This window comes from Podarcis filfolensis (assembly GCF_964270895.1).
Source record: "Podarcis filfolensis genome assembly, chromosome: 6".
Lineage (NCBI taxonomy): Eukaryota > Metazoa > Chordata > Lepidosauria > Squamata > Lacertidae > Podarcis > Podarcis filfolensis.
Genome location: NC_139609.1, coordinates 24,296,337 through 24,316,922, shown reverse-complemented (window position 1 = coordinate 24,316,922; position 20,586 = coordinate 24,296,337). Strand labels below are relative to the sequence as shown.

The 20,586-nt window shown below is 42.3% G+C and overlaps 1 protein-coding gene and 1 long non-coding RNA gene across 2 annotated transcripts; both read right to left on the bottom strand.

Moving 5' to 3' along the window:
- Positions 1-500: 500 nt before the first annotated feature.
- On the bottom strand, positions 501-9,255 carry LOC310765603. Its single transcript, XR_014549666.1, has 2 exons — positions 8,436-9,255; positions 501-6,929 (listed from the first exon to the last, which is right to left on the bottom strand). It is a non-coding gene; the product is annotated as an uncharacterized lncRNA (long non-coding RNA).
- A 535-nt stretch (positions 9,256-9,790) lies between these two features.
- Positions 9,791-20,015, bottom strand: DR1 (down-regulator of transcription 1). The gene is made up of 3 exons (XM_083620779.1): positions 19,086-20,015; positions 13,432-13,595; positions 9,791-11,805 (listed from the first exon to the last, which is right to left on the bottom strand). The coding sequence occupies exons 1-3, from the start codon at positions 19,303-19,305 to the stop codon at positions 11,659-11,661; spliced, it is 531 nt and encodes a 176-aa protein (XP_083476905.1). The 5' UTR covers positions 19,306-20,015; the 3' UTR covers positions 9,791-11,658.
- Between the last annotated feature and the right edge of the window lie 571 nt (positions 20,016-20,586).

Genomic DNA, 20,586 nt, shown 5'->3' with positions numbered 1-20,586 from the left:
CTGTTGCCTGCACACACCCAGTTTTAAAGATTGGTCTTGAGGGTGGTATCAGTCATTCATTTTTATGGCCTGTGTTCTCAATTTTATTTCTGGTTTAGGCAACTTATCTGAAATAATTTATTGTGGATTTGTAAGGATTTTTATACCTTTCATGGACACTCTTAAATCTTGTCACAAACTCTTATCCCCATATGCTCAGTTCATCTAAATGTGGTACACGCTAGGGGAACTGTAACATCTAATGCAAAAGTAAGTAAAAACAAATCAAAACTGGCATTGTATGAGTCACACAGGCACAGTTAGCACCCCTATATTTTTTTGCTTTTAACCACAGGAAACACAAAGTGTGAAGATCAGAAATAATGGTTTTAACTGTTAGTGGAAATTCTTTGCATTACACTTCTTCAGGGGGAAAAATCAAAATACTAAGTAGTATGGATTGTCTCATACAGGTGAGTTAATGGGCACTTCCATTTTCTTAAAACAAAAAAGGAACAGTGTAGTAGTGAGATTCTTTAATGAGCAAATTAGAAAATACAGTAATTAGGAGCCATGTGAACAGACTGGTAATTAAGTGGAACGTGCTTAGGTGCTGTATCTTAAAACAGCCACATTAAAACAGCCCATTAGCAATGACCATGCCTTGAATTAACCTCGTTTGTTACGATACTGCCCTGGCATTGACTTAAATGTAGAGGAATGTATACTGGGCCTCTTGCGACCTTCTGAAGAGAAGTGGGACACTTGTAGCCTCCAGAAATTTGAGATACGAGAGGGCAATATGAACACTGGAAAGGGTTGGCAAACCATAGGACAAATCTTTTTAGATATATAAAGAAACTCTTTGGGTTGTGCCCAATGTTGGTCCTACTTAGAGTAGACCCATTGAAAATAGCAGACATGACTACCTTAGGTCCATTAAATTCTAAACTGCAGAGGTAGCACCAAAAATATATATTGGAGGGGGTGGGGCTGCGGAAAAGGTAAAGCGCATTTATGGGGAAGCAAGTTTTGTTTCCCACGTTGGATTTCTGAAAGAAAAATAGCGAGATTTGTCTGAAGAAAGTTCTGTTGGCGTTCGTGCAGTTGACTTTCAAGCAGTAGTGTAGAGGTAAATTTTGGAACACGGGCACTTCTTGAGAACCCTTGCAGCTATCCAAAAGGGAACAGAAGGGAAGGTGTAGCCATTGTAGACTGCAGTTGGCAAAGGGAAAGCAAAAGCAACTTGTCTGCCCAGCACCGCCTCTGGCAAACTGGTAGAAAATATATTGAAAGGGAAATCCTCTCAAACAAAATTTTTACAAGAAAAACATCTTCAGCCTTATCAGTGACATCTTTTCATTGCTAGACGTCCATAAGCAAAAACATAGTTCTCAGATAATTTTCTCCAAACTGTTGCTAGTCTGAGGAAAGATACCACCTCGCTTACTCTGTGCATTTAAACAAGGGGTAGATTGCAAAACAGGAAAACAAATGACAGGTGGGTTGAGTCATAACAGAAACTTATGAACTACTCAAGCATGATTGGATAATTAGATGATGATGAGTCAATAGCTAAAATTAAGTTGTGTGATTTGCTTCAGTGGGGCATAGCTGGGTCATACAGCTTAATGGTTCAAGTAAAATATGCCCATCTCCCATCCTGAACTCTTATGACTGGCTGTCCTCTCTTCAAGGCAACTCACATATTTCCAACAAGCCCAATGTGTGCCACAATTTGGCCAAGTTGTAGCTGTGCCGCAAACTTCAAACCAATCCATCACCCAACCACTTTCCAAGTCCCTTGTTTTGCCTTGCTGGATATCTTAGGACAGGGGTCAGCAAACTTTTTCAGCAGGGGGCTGGTCCACTGTCCCTCAGACCTTGTAGGGGACCGGACTATATTGGGGGGGGGAATGAATGAATTCCTATGCCCTACAAATAACCCAGAGATGCATTTTAAATAAAAGGACACATTCTACTCAGAATTCATTCTACACAGATTCCCGGACCGTCCACGGGCCAGATTTAGAAGGCGATTGGGCCGGATCCGGCCCCCGGGCCTTAGTTTGCCTACCCATGTCTTAGGAGAAGAAAAGGCTAAGAAGTAAACCCTACACAAATCCAGAGTGGAGTCCCCAAGACAGCTGGATGGCGCCCTGTTCACCTCCTTCTGGCAACTGCTGCAACCCAGGACCTCTGATATCCTTTGAATGACATTAGCGAGGCCAAGATGTGGGTCTTGTTGTCTGGGCAGCCCAGGACCTCATACACACTGCCCAGGCTTGTGCCTAGGAGAGATCATGACGTGCTGCTAACGCAGCAGTTTGACTTCACTCCTGGAAGAGCACTCCATTGTCGCTTGGGACAGATGGATGCCAACAAATGTTCTTATAGGCTTTCTTCTTGAAACCCACTTCTGTGGTCATTGGTTCATTCCCTTAATCCACATTCTGAATAGCAACTAAATGTCAGCTGCTATATTTGCTCATTTTCATTCATCCTTACCAGTGTCACTACTTTTCTTCCTTTTTTTCCTTCCCATTATCTATTAGATTTTAAGCTCCTTGGGGAACAGGAACCAGGGGCATTGTTGGGGGTTGCCCAATGGGGCCCAAGCCCAAAGTCTTTTGTTCTGGACCCCAGATCTTAAGTCTCTTCTTCCCCCTTTTCAGCCACTACTTACAAGGTGGCTGGGCACACTACAAAGCACCATGCCAATGAGATCCCAGCCACCTGAATCTTCCCAGAGGCAAAACTTTGTCCTGTGACATCCCAGATCTTTTAACTACCTAGCAGCACCCCTGGTAGAAACCCGTATAACTCTGTACGGTGCCACTGTATAGGCTTCTACGGATAAACCATGATCGTAAAACAAAGCAAGACAAATCATGTTTTTAAAGAGAATAAATAATAGATGCAGTGAGAGAGAGAGAGAGAGAAGTGAATGGTAAAAAAGAATCATGAGTCTTGTGTGTAATTTACCACCCTTTAAAAAAGAAAGTTGCATTTTTCTACAGCATCTCCGTGGAGGACTGGATCAAATCTCATAAAGTAAGGAATGTGAAAACAAGGACATTGTTAACTTGGGAGGAAGACCTCTAAGAAAAACAACACATTGTGCAGACTAATTAAAGGAAATATGCATGGGGAAGCTAATCCCTTGGAAACATGCCACAGATTCAAGCACACCTACACTGGAAGGATATTTTGTTAAAATAAGAAAAGATCAGAAAAATCAGTACCACAACAATACTTCTGTAAAATAGGAAAAAAGGAGAATTGAAGCCCCTGATGTGACATTGTAGAAGTGCATTAAAAAAAAAATGTGTTAGCTGTCAATTCTAAAGAGGTGCGGTCTCCCTTTGGTCTTCAAAGCGTTCTTAAACAAGGGGTCTTTGCTCACACAACCTCTCTCTTGCTACTAGACGGGAGGGAGCAGGAATGTTTTCCTCCTCCCTGCTGCTGAGACTGGCGGGTTGTGCTCCATCTTCATTTCTTCTGAGCCTTGTCCCTCACCTTTCTGCTTGAACCGTTTTCTTCTGGGACTGAACAAACTGGCTGTTCTAGCCCCTTGCAAATGAAAACTCTGGAAAGTTCTGGCACATCTGAACGTTGGCAGCTTTTCAGGGGCAAGTTATCACCAGGATACACGCTGATTAGTCTTTCTGTGAGGCTGCCATTATTTGGCAACCTTTTGTTTACAGTGGAACATTGCTCAGGAGCGCAGGCGATGCGGACAGCTCCTGTTGTTTGCAGAGAAAAGGAAGCAGGCCACCTCAACCCTTCCCCATGCTAGGAGGAAAAATGAGGGGTGTGGGGTACCATGATTCTTTTCAGTCCTTCTTCACAACCCATATAGCACACCATTAAAACAGATAAAAATGGCATACAGTAGAAAGGTACCATTTTACGCGGAGGGGGGAGCTGAAAATGCACCTCATCTTCCCATAACAATCCGATGATTCATAACAAGGGAATCTCAAAATCCTGATGATACAATTTAAGTATGCTTCCTGCTGATAAGATATAATTCTCTGAGAATCAAGGAACTGGAAGTACGTTGTTTATGTGCCTGGATATTGCTGTCATTACTGGATTAGAAGCCTGCTCTGATGAAATTATACTGTTTTTGCTGCTTTATTTTTTTGTTTCATGTTGGCGTTTGAAGAATTTAATAGTGTAACCTGCTCTGCAATGCCATTTTGGTCATGAATAATGGCCTGTAAATATTTTAAATAAATAAAATGTACAGAACAACCGCTGAAAGTGGAAAAAATATATAGCTTCTTCCTCCTTTTCTTAGATCTAGCAGTACTCCCAAGTTTCTCAAGCAAAAGAGCACACACAACACTCGCTTTGAAATGCACAATCCCTTTTTAAACTGTTCTTTTAACAGTGGTTCGCATATGGAGCATGACATCAGCTGTCATGCTTTGTAATTGCCATGTTTGATGTAGATGTATGGATGAGGAGTTCAGAGGCCAAAATGTCAATCGCAACATTGGATTAGCATAATCGGCGCACATTTCTTGCTATGATTTGCTTATAGCTTTGTGCCAGAAAGCAGGGATTTGCATGTGGTATGGTTATAAGAAATCTCCCCAGGAGATGATGGAAATCCCCAGTTGCCGAGGCAAAGTTCAGGAAAATGCATTAATGAGGAGCAGGCAATTATAGATCAGTAAGTAAATAGATCACAGTGGTTTGGCTGGCAAACAACGTCCAGTATAAGCCATGCATGTTTTTGCAGTGCTGCCAAAGACACAGAATGTGTCCAATGCTGTTGACACCCTTAGATTCTGTTCTGGGGGTTTGGTGGACCCTCCGGAAAAGGTTTTGGGAGTGCATGGGGGGAGGGGCTGCAGGGGAGAGGAGAGGAAGGTGAAGTTCTATTGTGCTAGCGGAAGCCTACTCTTGCAATACTGTATCCTGTCCCATAAGCTATGCTAGCCATATATAGGCTAGGGGCCAAAGATCTCTGTGCATAGGTGCAAATATATTATGCAAATGTACGGGGAGACAGCTAATCTAACTGACTGTCAGTAACCACTAATCCTTTGTTGAATTTTTGATTTATTTAATTTTTATACCCCGTCCTGTATTGTAGATCTCGAATCAAGAAACCAAATAAAGTGAGTGCCACTCTGGGGTACGAATAGCCAGATCAGTCAAATTCTAGTCTGTGTCACTTTCATATAGACTCACCCATAAGTCTGTTCCATTGGACTTTCATATTAATTTGCAAAATAATAATAGAATCATAGAGTTGGAAGGGACCCTTCAGGGGTCATCTAGTCCAACCCCCTGCAATGCAGGAAAAGGAGTAGTGTGCCTGAAGATTCATATGTAGATGTATATTTGTAAACATGTTTTCTCTTCCAAATATATATATATTGCATTTCTATTTCCTCTGTGACTGTTCTTCCTTTTTACCCTCTCTGCCTAAACTGAGGGGCATAGGATTTGGCAAGCCATTCCACCAACATAGCAGTGCTATCTCTGAACTGGTGAATGCTAAGTATAAGATTGCTCAACCCACAATCCCCTGGACTTTGTTCAGCGTTTCTGATGCAGATTTCAGCTTTAAAGAAGTATCAAAATGCATTCAGAAAGGTTGGGTAGCAGTAACATAGCTCCAAACCCCTAATGAACAATAAATATAGAATTGCTTATTTCATTATTGCATAGGATGTGGATGTGTGTTTCAACCTGGCCTTCAGCTTGTCACTGATTTTAATTATGTTTTAATAGTTGTTTTTAGCTTTTTTATTATTATTACTGCCTTGACATTTTATTACCATCAAGCAGCATATAAATCTCGTGAAATACAGATAAATTTCAATTTCTTACCCATCATTCAATGTGCAAAAAAGTCAAGAGAACAGAATAGCCCATATATCTACCTATCTATATCTATGTATATCTATATTTCAGGTATATATATATTCAGCATACCACATGAAGCTCATAATGAAGGGGCCAGACTCACTTCTGTGGGGAACAAATTTAATAACTACAGGGCTTCCACCTCCATTCACAACTAATTTAGTGTTGGAACTACCAATTGGGCCCACTCGGATAGTCTTTTAAGACCCAAGAGGGCCTGTAGAAAATGAGTTGATCTTTCGGATATCTGGGCCCTACATTGTTAAAATCAATGCTGAGATTAACGCACACAACATTTTAAAATACTCATCCTTATTATGAAAAAATATCCCTGTTTTTCTTTAAAGGTAATCATCAAACCTTTGTAATAATTAAAGGAAAGTTTCCTTAAGATAGAAAGTTTCACTATGAAACAGCCGCAATAAATTATTGTGTTATGCATGAGCGCCACCTAGTGGTACCTAGTGGGACAACATACTTACAGCTGTCCACCCACCCAAACGTAACTAAATTTGAAACACACAAAATAATTTTTCTTGCATGAGTAGATGACAGTAGTTATGAGTTAGTCTCTGGGGAGATTGGAGGCTCAGTTGTAACAACCAATCACTTTTGCTGTGCAGCAGATCCTGTAGCTTAAACCTTTGCAGCAACAACACTGGGCCAGTAGCTTTCGAGTGTTCGGCGGGAGCTAATTGCACTCAAGACATCCACAAAACGACCCCAAACAATTTTGTCCTCCAGGAAGCTTGTGCGAGTCAAGATACTTCATGAAAGCATTTGCTCTTTTCAACAGACATAGCAGCTACTTGAGCATTTCCCTCCAGAAAACTGCTAATCAAGTACTTGCAGCTCACTGAGTAGCACAGTGTTATTTGTATATTAATTATAGCAATGAACTTACAGCATGACGTTGTGGAATTAAATTTATGTGTAGCACTTGTCGCAGGCAATTGCTCAAAGCAGGAAAGAAACGTACGGCCCTAGTTTCACACTTACTTTCTAGTTCATCGCTTTTTAAAACACAGGCTGATCACCAGGTGGAGCTTCTTTGCTGATTACTTTTAAAAGAAACAAGACTGGGGAGGAGACACAGAAGAAGTCAGTTAATAACATGTACCATATATTGAAGAACTAAATAAATTTAAATTTTATTTCTGTTTAAATGCATGGATTTGAGTGTGATTTTCCTTGAGCCACTCTTGAGAAGCTGAAAGCAGGGTAGGGGCTGCTTAACTCTTCCCCACCCCTCTTGCTGTTTCTGTGCTGAAAATTATATACCCACCCTTACGCATAAAACAGCTGTTTTCTGCAAAGAAGATAAAGGAAGTCCACAACATGTCTCGCTTGGTTCTTTGTGGTGAAATTTGCGCTGCAGAACACACAGCATTCCTTTGGTACAAATTTCTGGTCTTGCTAAGATTACTACAGTGGTACCTCGGGTTACATACGCTTGAGGTTACATAAGCTTCAGGTTACAGACTCCGCTAACCCAGAAATAGTGCTTCAGGTTAAGAACTTTGCTTCAGGATAAGAATAGAAATTGGGCTCTGGCGGCGCAGCAGCAGCTGGAGGCCCCATTAGCTAATGTGGTGCTTCAGGTTAAGAACAGTTTCAGGTTAAGAACGGACCTCCAGAACGAATTAAGTACTTAATTCGAGGTACCACTATATTCTACTTTAGGAGAAATGGGGTCCACCACTGCAGGAGACAGAAAGCTAGATTGATCCAGCAAGGATTTTTTTATATTAAGTAAAAAATTCTGATCCTCGCTTCTGCCTGTCTGTCTCTCTACAAACTACCCCTGGCTCAAGGCTTGGGCAGGGAACAGAAGGAAAACAAAGCAAATTAAATTGAGAATTCATCTCATCTGATTTGGGGATAAAGCTTTTCGTTGTTGTTAAAAGGCTGCTCGCTTGGTAATGCACATATTCCTACATTAAGCAGAGAAAATGCCCTCCTGTGTGAAAACAGGACAAGGGCTGGAATCCAAAGAGCGACTTCAGGCACACCCAAGGATTTCGGCACACCCAGCAGGATTGTTGCCGAGTTGTTTTTATTGCTTTCTTTGAACAGGAGCCTCCCATTGAAGACAAAAAGGAAACCGCTTCTGAAAGTCCTGAGTTTGCCATGTGGCAGGGAGAGGTTCTGTTTGAGGATAGCGAGTCCAAAGGCCTCTCTGAGCACAGAGGAAGTACTTGCACAGCATTTTGGATCCCAGCCAAGGTCTTCTCCTATGCAAGGCAGCGTCATGCTTCCACACTTTCCCAGGCCCCAAGTTTAATTTCTCATTTAATTATGCCATCACCACCCTGGGACTGATCTTGCATTAACCTTTGCCTAGTGCACTGCAGCCAGAAAAGCTGTTATACATGCCAAGCAGCAAATATTAAATGCACACCCAACTCAATTTATTAATGAACTGCTTTGGAGATGGATGTGGAAACAGCTACTAACCTGAGCCCAAACCACACAATAGCATTACTGCAATTATGACTAACATTACTTAAGATGGAGGTTGGGAGTACTGTAGGAAAATAACTTCAGGATATTTTATAATTTCTTACTTTGCAATTTCTGGGCCGTGCGGGTCTTTCTGTGCTCTTAGCATACTTCTAGTTCTTTTTCCAGTCGCAAGCGTTGGAATTCCGCAACAAAAAATGCCCGTTTCCATACATTCAACTCCAGAAGCTGAGAAATTTTAAAAAGCAGCGCAAATTAATACCAGAAAGGAAATTTTAAATAGCGGATCCAAAGAGAACATTTGCACACAAAACGTAAGGAGCTGATTACTTTGGCGGAAACTGGAGATTTTCCAACTCTGACATTGTCTTGCTTCTATTGCAATTTTCTTTTAACGCAAGACTATACAATAGCTGATATACTTGTTGAATTATTCACAAATCCGGTATTTATTTGACATAATGTTGTATTTAAGAGAAAACCATTAAAACTGACATGAAAAAAGTGATCTATCTTGCATTCTATACACAATGAATTTAATCCTGCTTGAGATGAAAATACAGCACATACATACAGTGGTGCCTCGCAAGACGAAATTAATTCGTTCCGCGAGTTTCTTCGTCTTGCGGTTTTTTTGTCTTGCGAAGCACGGTTTCGGAAAAGTTGTGGAAAAGCTTTAAAAATCACCAAAGTCTTCAAAAACCTCAAAAAAGGCTACCACACCGCGTGCTATGAGTTGCTCCTCGAAGTCAAGTCGCAACTGTATTAACGGTGTTAAGAAAAAGGAAACAAACTTGCAAGACGTTTCCGTCTTGTGAAGCAAGCCCATAGGGAAATCCGTCTTGCGAAGCAACTCAAAAAACCAAAAACCCTGTCGTCTTGCGAGTTTTCCATCTTGCGAGGTACCACTGTATTTCTGCATACCAGAAATTTATCATGGAGAAGAATGGAAGCTCCCATCAGGGGAAGTCTCCATATATGTACTGGATTTTTGGATCATAGCCAGTAAGTCATATCAATAACACTTTCTCAAAATATCTAAATAGTCATCTCAAACTATAAAAGTAAATTAATGTGGTTCCTTAAACAAATTAAAAAGTACTTACTTAGACAGATTTGTTTTTAAAAAACAGCACACTCCTAACCATGTCTTCTTGGAAGTCCTGTTGGGGCTGACACCCAGGTAAGTGTGATTAGCATGGTAGTCCAAAACGTGCTGAAATGGTACAGGATCTACGAGCAAACTGTACGTGATGCGACTAGACAGAATACGTTCTGTCCCTGGAAGAAAATTATGCAAATTGAAAAGAACCAGCCCTAACACGAAGGACGATTATAGGCAACTCTTTGGTGAGAACATCTTGATCCCGTGAAGTTTGCAAAGTTGGTTCATGGCAGAACAATAGTAAGTTTCTCTATTATATGACAAACCGTGAAAGTTGGATATTGAAACGTGGAATATAAAAACACATTTGAATTTTATTGCTTGAGGAATACAGCATATGAAAAAGCACAAGAATGTCCAAAGGAAAGGTCACAGGGATTCAAACATATTATGATACATACCAGATGCAGTAAAATATTAACCTGAATTCTGCATCAGAAAAGAAGTGTGAAAATGTATATCTTTCTTTAAAAAAAGAAGACTTATTTCAAATAGGAAGGGCAAGGGTGTTACAGTACAAATTAGGAAAGCCAACACTGCACATTAACTTGGTTTTACTAGCCTAGTGTTTCTCCCTTTGGTACTTCAACCTTAATGAAGACAATCTTTCACCAGATTTTGCCCCAATACTTTTCCTGCTGAACCCACAAATGTGTTTCAGCTTAACATTCAAACTAATTTATCTCTCGGCTACCAGTGTATAAATAAGGGTGCAAGTTATTTCAGGTGAAGCTTCATAAAACTCAACTAACTGCAATTCAAGATCGTAATTTGACTCTCAGTTTGGCTCTCTGCTTCAGAGACAAGACTTTCTCCATTCATTCTCAGCTCTTGCATAAATTTCTATAGCCATCAAGGCTGTGCTAGAAAGTTTTTTTAAAAATTGCAGTCTTGGTAATGATGCATGATGCATTAATATGCAATGCATGAGATTCTACCTCCCTGCAAGCAAGGACCAGAAAAATATGCTGATGTATCTTCAAGTATATTTTCAGATTCTAAAAAGGACTCTGTTGTTCCTTATTATCAACACAAATAACAATCTAAGCATTGTTATATATATAAAATCCACACCTATAATGCCCCAGAATAATTAGGTCTTGTTGGTCAGTCTTGGGGCTCAGTCACCAAACTGAACTTGGAATTGCAACACTTAGAACTAGTACCCTACTAGTTTCTAATGTAGAAGCAGCCAGTTTCACAGATAAAACTTCTCTATTGGTACACTAGTCTTGAAAACGTCGTGTTAATATTGTGCTGACAAAAAAAAGTAATTTTGAGTTAAATGAAGATTCCTCTCATTGCAAGCATGCTTATTCGTTCCAATATTTGCTTTCATAGGCCTGACTATTTCAGCATTCTGAGTCAAAACAGAATTAAAACAACTCTGTTCCACCAAACTCCATTTGAACACTTGGAACATGCACGATGCATGTTAATACCACCTAAAGTTAAAATTAAATGGCTGTGAAACAGGAACAGATTTAATTCTTCAAAGCAGACAATATGTGAAATGAAATATTAATGTTGCTCATGACACTGAATTGATGACATAATAAAGTATTGGGTTTGTTTTCACCTCTATACAAAAGAAATTCAATCTGTACAACTATTAAACATATATTTTCCTAGTTTGGCAAAAACGTATCATTTTTCAAGATTGGTGGTATATGAGCACAGAGTATATATTGCCATATATATATCGTTTTTGAAGACAAAGAATTCAATTATGCCGAACCCTTTGCTTGGCTGCTCCGTTCCAATAAACCAAAACAAAACCCAAATTAAAAATTTCTACAGAAGATTCTATGGTTAAAAGGGAAGAGAAATGCAAATGTGAATTTAGAGCCTCTGTATAAATTTTGCTATATTTTATAAACTTTATTGTAACACTGTTTGTTGATCAAATAAGTGACACACTGCTATCTAAAATTTCCATAAACACCATTAAAAATCCAAAGTTGATATGATACTGAACCTTAAGTCTTCAAGAGTTCAAAGAGACAGTTTCGACATGTACAGCACACAACAGCAGACATCCCTAAAATACCAACGGCCGGTCCAAGATGCAGACAAAAGTTACGGGTAAGCATTCATGTCCTGCACAGCAAAACCAGCAAAAACTATTTCCTTGCGGGGACTGAAACTCAGCCCAAAAGATATCAGATGTCGTCCTCATCATCTTCATCTTGAGAAGAGCCTGCCTGGTTGGATGCACTGGCCGAGGCAGCAGCAAGCTGTGCTTGTTGGGCCGCTTGCTGCATTTGTAGCCATTCCTGCTGGGCTAGCTCTGCCTGCTGCTGTCTAGCCTAGGGACACAAAACCACAAGTTCAGTGTCTATAGCATGACCTAACACAGTTGTGCACACACACACACATGCGCACGGGGAGATCAGTGCTAGAGGTAAGCCAAGAACATTATGGCATCCTCTCGTGATCTGTTTCGAGAGAAGAAATTAGGACCACTACTTCACAAGTCAAACAACATCATCATCCGTGGGTCCATAGGTTTCCTAACCCTGCTGCACACTTGAGAACTTCCCGTCGTGTTTAAAAAAACATATTGCTGGGTTTGACACAAACTCTAAATGAGGGATGCTCATGAGAAAAAGTATTTCCAAAGGTACAGAACTTTAGGAAGAGCTAAAATTCCCTAGAGCAGAGTTTCCCAAACTTGGGTCCCCAGCTGTTTTTGGACTACAATTCCCATCATTCCTGACCACTGGTCCTGCTAGCTAGGGATGATGGGAGCTGTAGTCCAAAAACAGCTGGAGACCAAAGTTTGGGAAGCCCTGCCCTAGATTGAAGAGTGTCTTTCTCAGACAATGCAGGGAGAATGGGAAAGAGATCATTTCCCCTGTCCCACTGCACTTTTCAGGTTGGTTGGAAGAAGGGGTTTGTACTAGTCAGATTTGGTTTCCCCTCCACAACTTCTCTTTTGCTGTGGGGAGAAGAGGGACTGCGCTCCTCTCCCTCTCGACTCCTGCATCCTTCCCATTTCAACTTCCTTTCTCAGTACAAGAAGGGCTTAAAAGCAGGAACAGTTCTGTCAACTAAGGCTTCAGGCAGGCTCAACCAATGGGCTTGGAATGGACCTGATGCCATCACATGACACAGAGTGTCTTGGAATCCAGTGAATTTTCAGCCAACTCAGCCCCTCCCTCAGAACACTCAATTTTAGCGATTTCCACTGGCAGGGATACAACTAGCAGGGGCCATACCTGCCCACTCATGCAGCCAGCAAGAGGCCAGCTGAGCAAGGAGAGCAGGACACAGGGACACCTTCACCTAATCCAACCCTTAATCCCAGCCATTTGGATTGCTGTCAGGTATGCTTAATGTATAACTCCAGATAGATTCTGTAATCTGGAATTAATCAGAGAGAACCCAAAACCTATACCATTTCAATTACATTAACCCTTGTCAGAAATGGATTTTGGGAGACAGGCTTTTAATGATATCCTGATTTTGAAGCGGAAAGGACACCAAGGAAGTCTGACTGAATCAAATGGTGTTTACTCCAAAATAAGTGTGCACAGGATTACAGCCCAAATTAGTTCCCAAAAATTATCTGTACTTAAAAGAGACCCAAAGAAATAAATGAGAATTAAGTTAGTCATAACTAACTGAAGTCCCATTGATTTCACTTGAGTATACGAAGTTCAGGTGCAACCCTATATTTTTGCATTGACACATTATTTGATGTAGCTATTTCAAGCTAATACATACTGAGACAGTCACATCCATTTATACCCAAGCTGAATGAATTAAGTTTTGCATATTCAAAGAATGAAAACTCAAGTCATTTCCAAAATTTAGATTTGTATGCAATATCCAAGTCTAGGATGCTTAGCTGATTCATCTTCACAAACTGTGTATCTTTCCACAATTAAATGTGGAAAGATAAGCACTGCATATATTGTTTCCTCACTTACTTTTGCAAATAACTCTTGTTGCTGCCTTAGGAGCTCTTCTTCAGGAATGCCAAGATTTTCCAAACGATTATTAGCCCTTCTTCGCTTTAGTGCTACGGTTTTGCATTCTTGTAAAACTTCTTTTACCTCACTGATGTAGGAGCCAAAACCTAAGCTTTCAAGTGCTAGGGTAAAAAAAGGTTTCTAGTTAGTAAAATTCAAGCATTTTGTTTAGTCAAAACAAAATAAAAATATTTGTTCCAGTAGCACCTTAGAGACCAACTAAGTTTGTTATTGGTATGAGCTTCAGATATCTGAAGAAGATATCAGGTATCTGAAGATGTGTGCATGCACACGAAAGCTCATACCAATAACAAACTTAGTTGGTCTCTAAGGTGCTACTGGAACGAATATTTTTATATGATCTGAAGCTTCACTTAAGCAAGCTTTACCTTTATCAAAAACAATTCCTTATACTGGGCAGCACTCGCAAGTAAGTGACATATTATTGACTTCTATCCCTCTACTAGCTGAGTAACAATCTGTTATAGACTATGTATGGGGTGGATATATGCAAGTTGACAGGGAAGCCTTTTCTACTTTACGAGCAATTTGGTACATGAGATGGTACTGTTTAGCGGCAGCTGCTGCACAAAGGCAGGCAGATCAGACTACCCAACCTAAGGTGTTTTTCAAGATGGGGAGAGAGAAGGTGGGCATTCTGCAGGCAGTAGGCTGTCCAATGACAGGCTGTTGCTAGTGGGGATCACCGTGAGGGGGAAAGTCCACAGGAAATTACCCCTCTGGTGCCTCCCCTTCATGGGGCGCAACAGGAGGCAAGTACCCAATGAAAATGGCAGACTGATGGTGGAACAGTTCTGGGTGAGAAGCAAGGAAGTGAAGATTTCCCAAAGTGAGAAACTGAGAGCAAAGGAAAGATCCCAGGTGAGAGCTGGGTTTCTCATTTTCTGAGATTGGGCAAAGGGATTAACAGCTAATTTTGTGCAGATAAGTATATGTACTTGTATACTGTTTCTGCACTTTAGATATTCTGCTGCTGATTTCTCCGTGTTTTTTCAGAAGGCTGTTGTTACTAGATATGCATTATGTTTCATAATTGCACCTGAGAAAAGTAGGTAATAACTTTTGCCATGAAACACTGCATTTTACAGGCGTTGTGGAGTTCAGTGCTGGGATGAGTAATAATAACTAATAATTATGTATTATTTATTAGTATGAACTGTTTTTATATAACTGTTCTGGTTTTCTTGTATTGTATGGATATTAGGTTATGTTGCTTATCATGTTGTATGTTATAAACTGCCCTTTGGTCTTTTCATGAAGGGTGGACTATCAATATTAAAAAATAAAATAAATGCTGACAAATGGGGGGGGCGATATTCACCAGATCTCCCTTCCCTATGCAGCCCCCTAAAAATCTGCTCTGGAGGATTGCGGAAACCCTCCAAAACAGTGGGATACGATGCTGAGGGTTTGCAAGGGAAGTGGGAATGAGTGACAGCAGCGAATTGTCTTCCTCCAGTTGCAGCATCCACTGGATCTAAGTCCCTTCCATGAAAGTCTGGATTCAACTTACACACAAGATGTTTAACACTGGGAAACATGAAAATGCCCTAAGAATGCCTGATGTGTTGAAGCTAAGCATGTGTGGATCCAAGAGAATTATTGGGAACTGCAGGATATAATAAATATTTATTTCTAAACCATGTAGTAGCAAACCTAAAGGAATGCACTGCTGAATGAGTGGATCACTCCATAGAAACACATTCACAAAATTGTAGAGCTGGAAGGGACCACAGGCTCATCTAGTCAAATGCAGAAATCTTTCATCCAGCGTGGGGCTCGAACCCACGAACCTGATATTAAGAGACTGTTAAAAGTCTCAGACTCTACCAACTAAGGCTATCCCTCCTTATTTTCATGGTGTGCAAATTATATCCAACATATAAAGAGTTAAAAAATCTAATTTAAAGAGAAGAAAAATTAACAGCGGTGACTACATTGAGCATTGTCAGACTTAAGTTTACCAAAGATGTGTTGATAAATGCAAACAATAATGACAAAGCTAGATACAAAGAACTTTCCCCAAAGATAGTATAGAATTCGACATGTGGTAGCAAGCAGTTGAAAGGGAGGAAACATAAGCTCCAAACCTGCAGAGAGATATTGCACAGCTTGTCTTGGTGTTTTAAGCCAGGCACAGTGAATATAAAAAGTCAAAACCAAAACGGAAAGTGCAGTGGCCCAATTTGCTCAAGTTTGTGGTTTAGTGGTAACACCATTGGAAAGAGTGAAAAACAGTTTACGGGACAGACATGTGCCAGCCATTCTCAGTTGATTGTCAGGGATTTGGCTGTGCATGGTTCTCTTCAAGCCCCAACAAGCTCAGTGGCTGCAGAAAGCCCTACACCGCACTTTGAGGCCCAACCAGCTGATAATCAGGATTTCAAATAACCCTGCAAAGAGCTTTGCAGATGCCCCCAATCAGCTGCATCCACAAACCCTTTTCTTGGTCCAGACACTTTACCTCTCCCACACCTGATGTCAGGTGTGCAGCTGATGGGCATGGCTTGGTCGAAAAGGCCTGGTGGGCTAAATGGGGAGGCCTGGGACGGCTAATTAGGCTTGCAGGCTGAAAGTTCCCCACCCTTGTAGCTCAGTCAGTAGAGCGTCATGGGTTCAAGCCCAATGTTGAGCAAAATATTCCAGCAGTGCAGGGGGTTAGACTAGATGACCCTCGTGGTCCCTTCCAACTCTACGATTCTATGATTATTAGTTCTGTAATGGTCAAATACCAATGATTCTGTGGCCAGAAGTTAGAAAGAACCCTATGTATACGGCCACCATGGCATCAGTTATCCACTGGGGTGCTCTCTTAGGAGGCAGTAATTGTTATTTGCAAGACGATGGAAGATCTTAAAGGTGAATTAAATAAGTCAGCAATTTTTAACCTTTTCAGACCTGGGATTCTCCTTTAACCGAACCATCAATGTGGAAGCCCTTAATATTTTTACCATGTATCTGTATGATGGCAGTGCTGTTGTTGCAACCCATTTTAGATCAGACAATGATCCAGTAGCGGGTGCTGAAACCTATAGTGTATATTGCACCTATATATGGAAACCTCGATTCTACTCATCGATCATCCAACCCAGCACAAAATGATGAGTTGGAGACTTTACTTACTGAATGTGTGTGGGCCCTGTGTAGTTTTCTACAAGCCCGTTAACTTTGTACTCAGAAGAATCCAGAGCTTTCTGTGTGTTCTACCAGAAAAAAAATGCAGAATTTGATATTGGGTTCATATTTCAACATCCTGACTTTAGTTTTCATTTTTGGATATGTGTTTTCAGTTGCAAAGATAAGCATTCAAAAACAGATGGAACTCTATAGAGCAGCTTTCCCCAGCTGGTTGCCCTTCATCCCTCGCCACAGACCCTGCTGGCTGGGGGTGATGTTGGAATCCAAAAACATCTGGTACAGCAGCAGTTGGGAAAGGTTGCTCACAACAGCCCGATGAAACTAAGCAGCCTAACCAGTCGTCATCGTTTCAGTGCCCATAATTTCTCATTGTTTCTCCTATAACAACAGTTTGCAATTATGCAAAAGAACCTTAGAAATTAGCATAATTTACATATGTCAGGGACACAAGTGGCACACAACTCTCAATACAGGGTGATATCCAAATATTTCTAAGCCCACTATTTCAGTGGGTCTGCTTAGAATGACTTAACATTGTATATCATCCAAAGTATCTTCCCGTACTGTATTAGGGTCTTCCTATTACAATAAAAAAAGTTTAAGAGCTATTTCCTGTGCTACAGTTCTGTGCATGCAACAGACTTCTGTTCATGTAGCAGAACTTCCTCTCTCTCTCCTGTCCCCTTCACCCCTCCCTGTGATCTCAAAATCAGTTCCAGTGAATTGAGGGGAGCTCCAGAGCCGATTTTGTGGGGGCATAGCTGATACGAATGTGCCATTATGAAAGCAGAACTTCTCTGGTGCAGCACTGCACAAAAGTCAAAATGAAGCAGTAATACCCTGAAAGGCTATAGCTATCAACAGCTACTAGCCTTGGCAACCATACATTACTTCCAGGCCCAGAGGCAGCATATCACTGAATACCAGTTGCTGGGAAATGATGATTATCTTCATATTCTGCTCAAGAGCTTCCCAAAAACACTGGGAAACAGGATGCTGAACTTGACAGGCCCTTGATCAAATCCAGCTGTACTGCTCTTACACTCTAAAAACAGGGTTTTCATTTCAGGCATCTTACATTTCTTAATGCTGAAAGTAGTATCATTAAGCAACAGCTGAATGAAACCAAGACTCCAGCTACTTTCACTTTTGCTGTTCTGAATGCTGAACTGAACATGAGTAACATGAATTTTAAAGGGAAAGTAACATAAAACAAAGTAATAGCCTAATGAAATTTGCCCTCCTTTTTTGTAGGAAAGAGCAACTATATATATTTGACTAAAATCCTCTAGTTTTATAAAATGGAAACAATTAGATAAGGAAATAAAGAGAGGAAAAAGTTGTTTCCAACAAACTGCAAGGAATCTATAGTAATGTTGCCTATAATTGATGTCATTGACATCCTATGCCTTTTAAAATGTGTTTGGAGGGGGTTATTGGGTTGTAGTTGTTTTTATTTTGATTATGTATTTTGCGGTTTTGTATTCTGATTTTATCCTGTGAACTGCCCTGAGACCTGCAGGTACTGGGCAGTATATAAATTCAATAAATAATAATTTTTTTAAATTAATATTTTCTGGGATTTTAACATATTGTATTTTATTGTTTTGGTGTAATTGTTGTAAACTACCCTGGGATCTTAAGGTTCAATCCTAACCACAAAGTAAGTCAGTCCTATTGAGGTAAGTGGGGTTAGGATTGCTTGCCTTAATCGATGAACAGTGGTTTAGAAATCTAGCTAAATGAAAAGTAGTGGAAAAAATGAACACGTGTGAGAACAATTGCATAATGGCGAACTCCCCTCTCATAATACTCTTTAAACTCTTACATCCTGTTTCTAAAAAAAAAAACCCCAAAACAAGAGGATTTTACTTCAACTCAGATTCATGTAGCTAAACACAAAAAGTGCTCACTTTACTAAACCTATAGCTATAATTTGCAAGGAGTTTTAAATAACTTTACTTGGAAGTTCAACTGACATCAGCAAGTTTCTCAGACGTGCCTGGGAGTTTATGACACAAACAAAGATCTGCGTTTCTAGCCCTTAATGAAGCTGTAGCTCTCAGCAAATGCTACGCAGATGCCTGAAGGGGTGAAATGTTTATCTAGTCTACAGCTCATCAGAGTCCTCCAGGCAATCCACCCTCTTGTAATTCTCTGCTACACAGCACACAGTAAGAGTGCGGCGGTGGTTGGATGCACCGCTTAACCAATTCTGAAGTTGTAGCAACAGAAAGCCTACGGAGAATCACAGAATGGTGGAGTCGGAAGGGACCAAAAGGTCACCCAGCACAACTCCCTGCAATGCAGGAACCTTTTCCCCAAATGTGGGGCCCTGAGATCGAGATGCTCTACCGATTGAGCTACCCCACAGCAAGAGACCAGAGGGTGGGAAGTGAAGGGCTTTGTTCCGGTTGGGCACTAAAGAGGTAAGAGAGCAGGCTGCCCCTTGCCTTGGATGACGTGCTCCGGGGAGATGGTTTTCTTCTCCGACTTGTTGCAGATCTCGTTGGCCTCGGAGGAGATGAGGTGGATGAACTCGGTGCAGCAGTTGACCACCAGCTCCCGGGCGTCGTTGGCCACCCGCACGTTGGGCAGCGTCTCCTTGATCATCTTGTTGATGGCGGCGCGGGGGATGGTCAGGTCGTCGTCGTTCCCGGAGGAAGAAGCCATGGCGGGGAAGCCCCGTCAAAGGCCGCCCGGGCAGCGCCTCCTCGAAGGGGAAGGGCTCCGGGCCGGAGACGGCAGGGGCGGCCCAACTGCCGCCCCGCGCCGAGGTTGCCAGGAACGGGACCGAGAGCGACACGGGAGCCTCGGCGGGAAGCGGCCACCCCCTCGTCGTCCCGCCCCGGGCGGCTCCTCCACAGCCGCCCGCGTCACTACAGCAACGGCGACCACCGGCGCCGCCTCCGCCACAACATCCCTTCAGGCGCCCGGAGGCGAACCGTCAGCGCTGCCGCCTCAGAGAGAGGGTCGGGGGGGGAGGGGAGCCGGGATGACAGACAACCCGCCGCCGGCGAAGGAGGAGGAGGCTCCGCGTAGCGCCGGCAGCGGCTCCGACTTCTTGCTCCCTCCCTCCCTCCTCACGCGCCGCGCGACGGTTGCGGCAGGGAACGAGGCTGCCGAAAGGCTCGCGAGGGGCAGCCGACACACAAGGCTGCGGCGCGCGGCACTTCCGCCGGAAGCGCTTTCCTTGCGCTTTCCTCACCCACTCTTCTTCTCCTCGCCGCCAGTTCCGCTTCCGGTCTGGCCCGGAAGCGGCTTTGTAGTACTCGAACGGGGTCTGAGCGCGGTTCTGGACCCCTGTCTGTCTGTCTGTCCCCTCACTGGCGCTTTAGGCTGCTACCCCCCCCCCCACAACTTGGGTATCCAGGGCGCTTTTTGGGGGGGACTACAACTCCCATCAGGCCCAGCTAGCAGGCCCAAATGGTCAGGGCTGATGGGAATTGTAGTCCAATAACGGCCCTGGGGAAACACTGGCAGAGACAGCAGGAGTGTAGTTTTCCGCCATCTCGTCGTAAAGGGGCTCCGTCGAGGGCGGTAGAGCGGCGCGTGCGCCGAAGCCCTTCCGGATCGCCGCCTCGGTGGTGCTGGAAGTCCCGGACGACGGGTTGTTGTCGGAATTTCGCACGCGCAGAAGCTTAGATCCGGGACTAGCTAGGAAAGAACCATTAAGGCCACAATGCTGCCGTCTGCAATTACGTTGCCTGGGAGCAAACTCCATTGAAACTATAATATTGCGCTGTATGGTGTGCGATTTATTTTGAAGTCAGTATTTCTACTCAGTCGGCGGAACGCGAGACTCTTAATCCTCAGGGTCGTAGTTTCGAGCCCCAAGTTGGGCGAAAGATTAATGCTTTGCACAGGCTTGGACTAGATGACCCTGCTGGTCGCTTCCACCTCTACAGTTCTCTGACTCTGTGATTTCTCTCGTCTTCTGTTGTGGAAATCTAA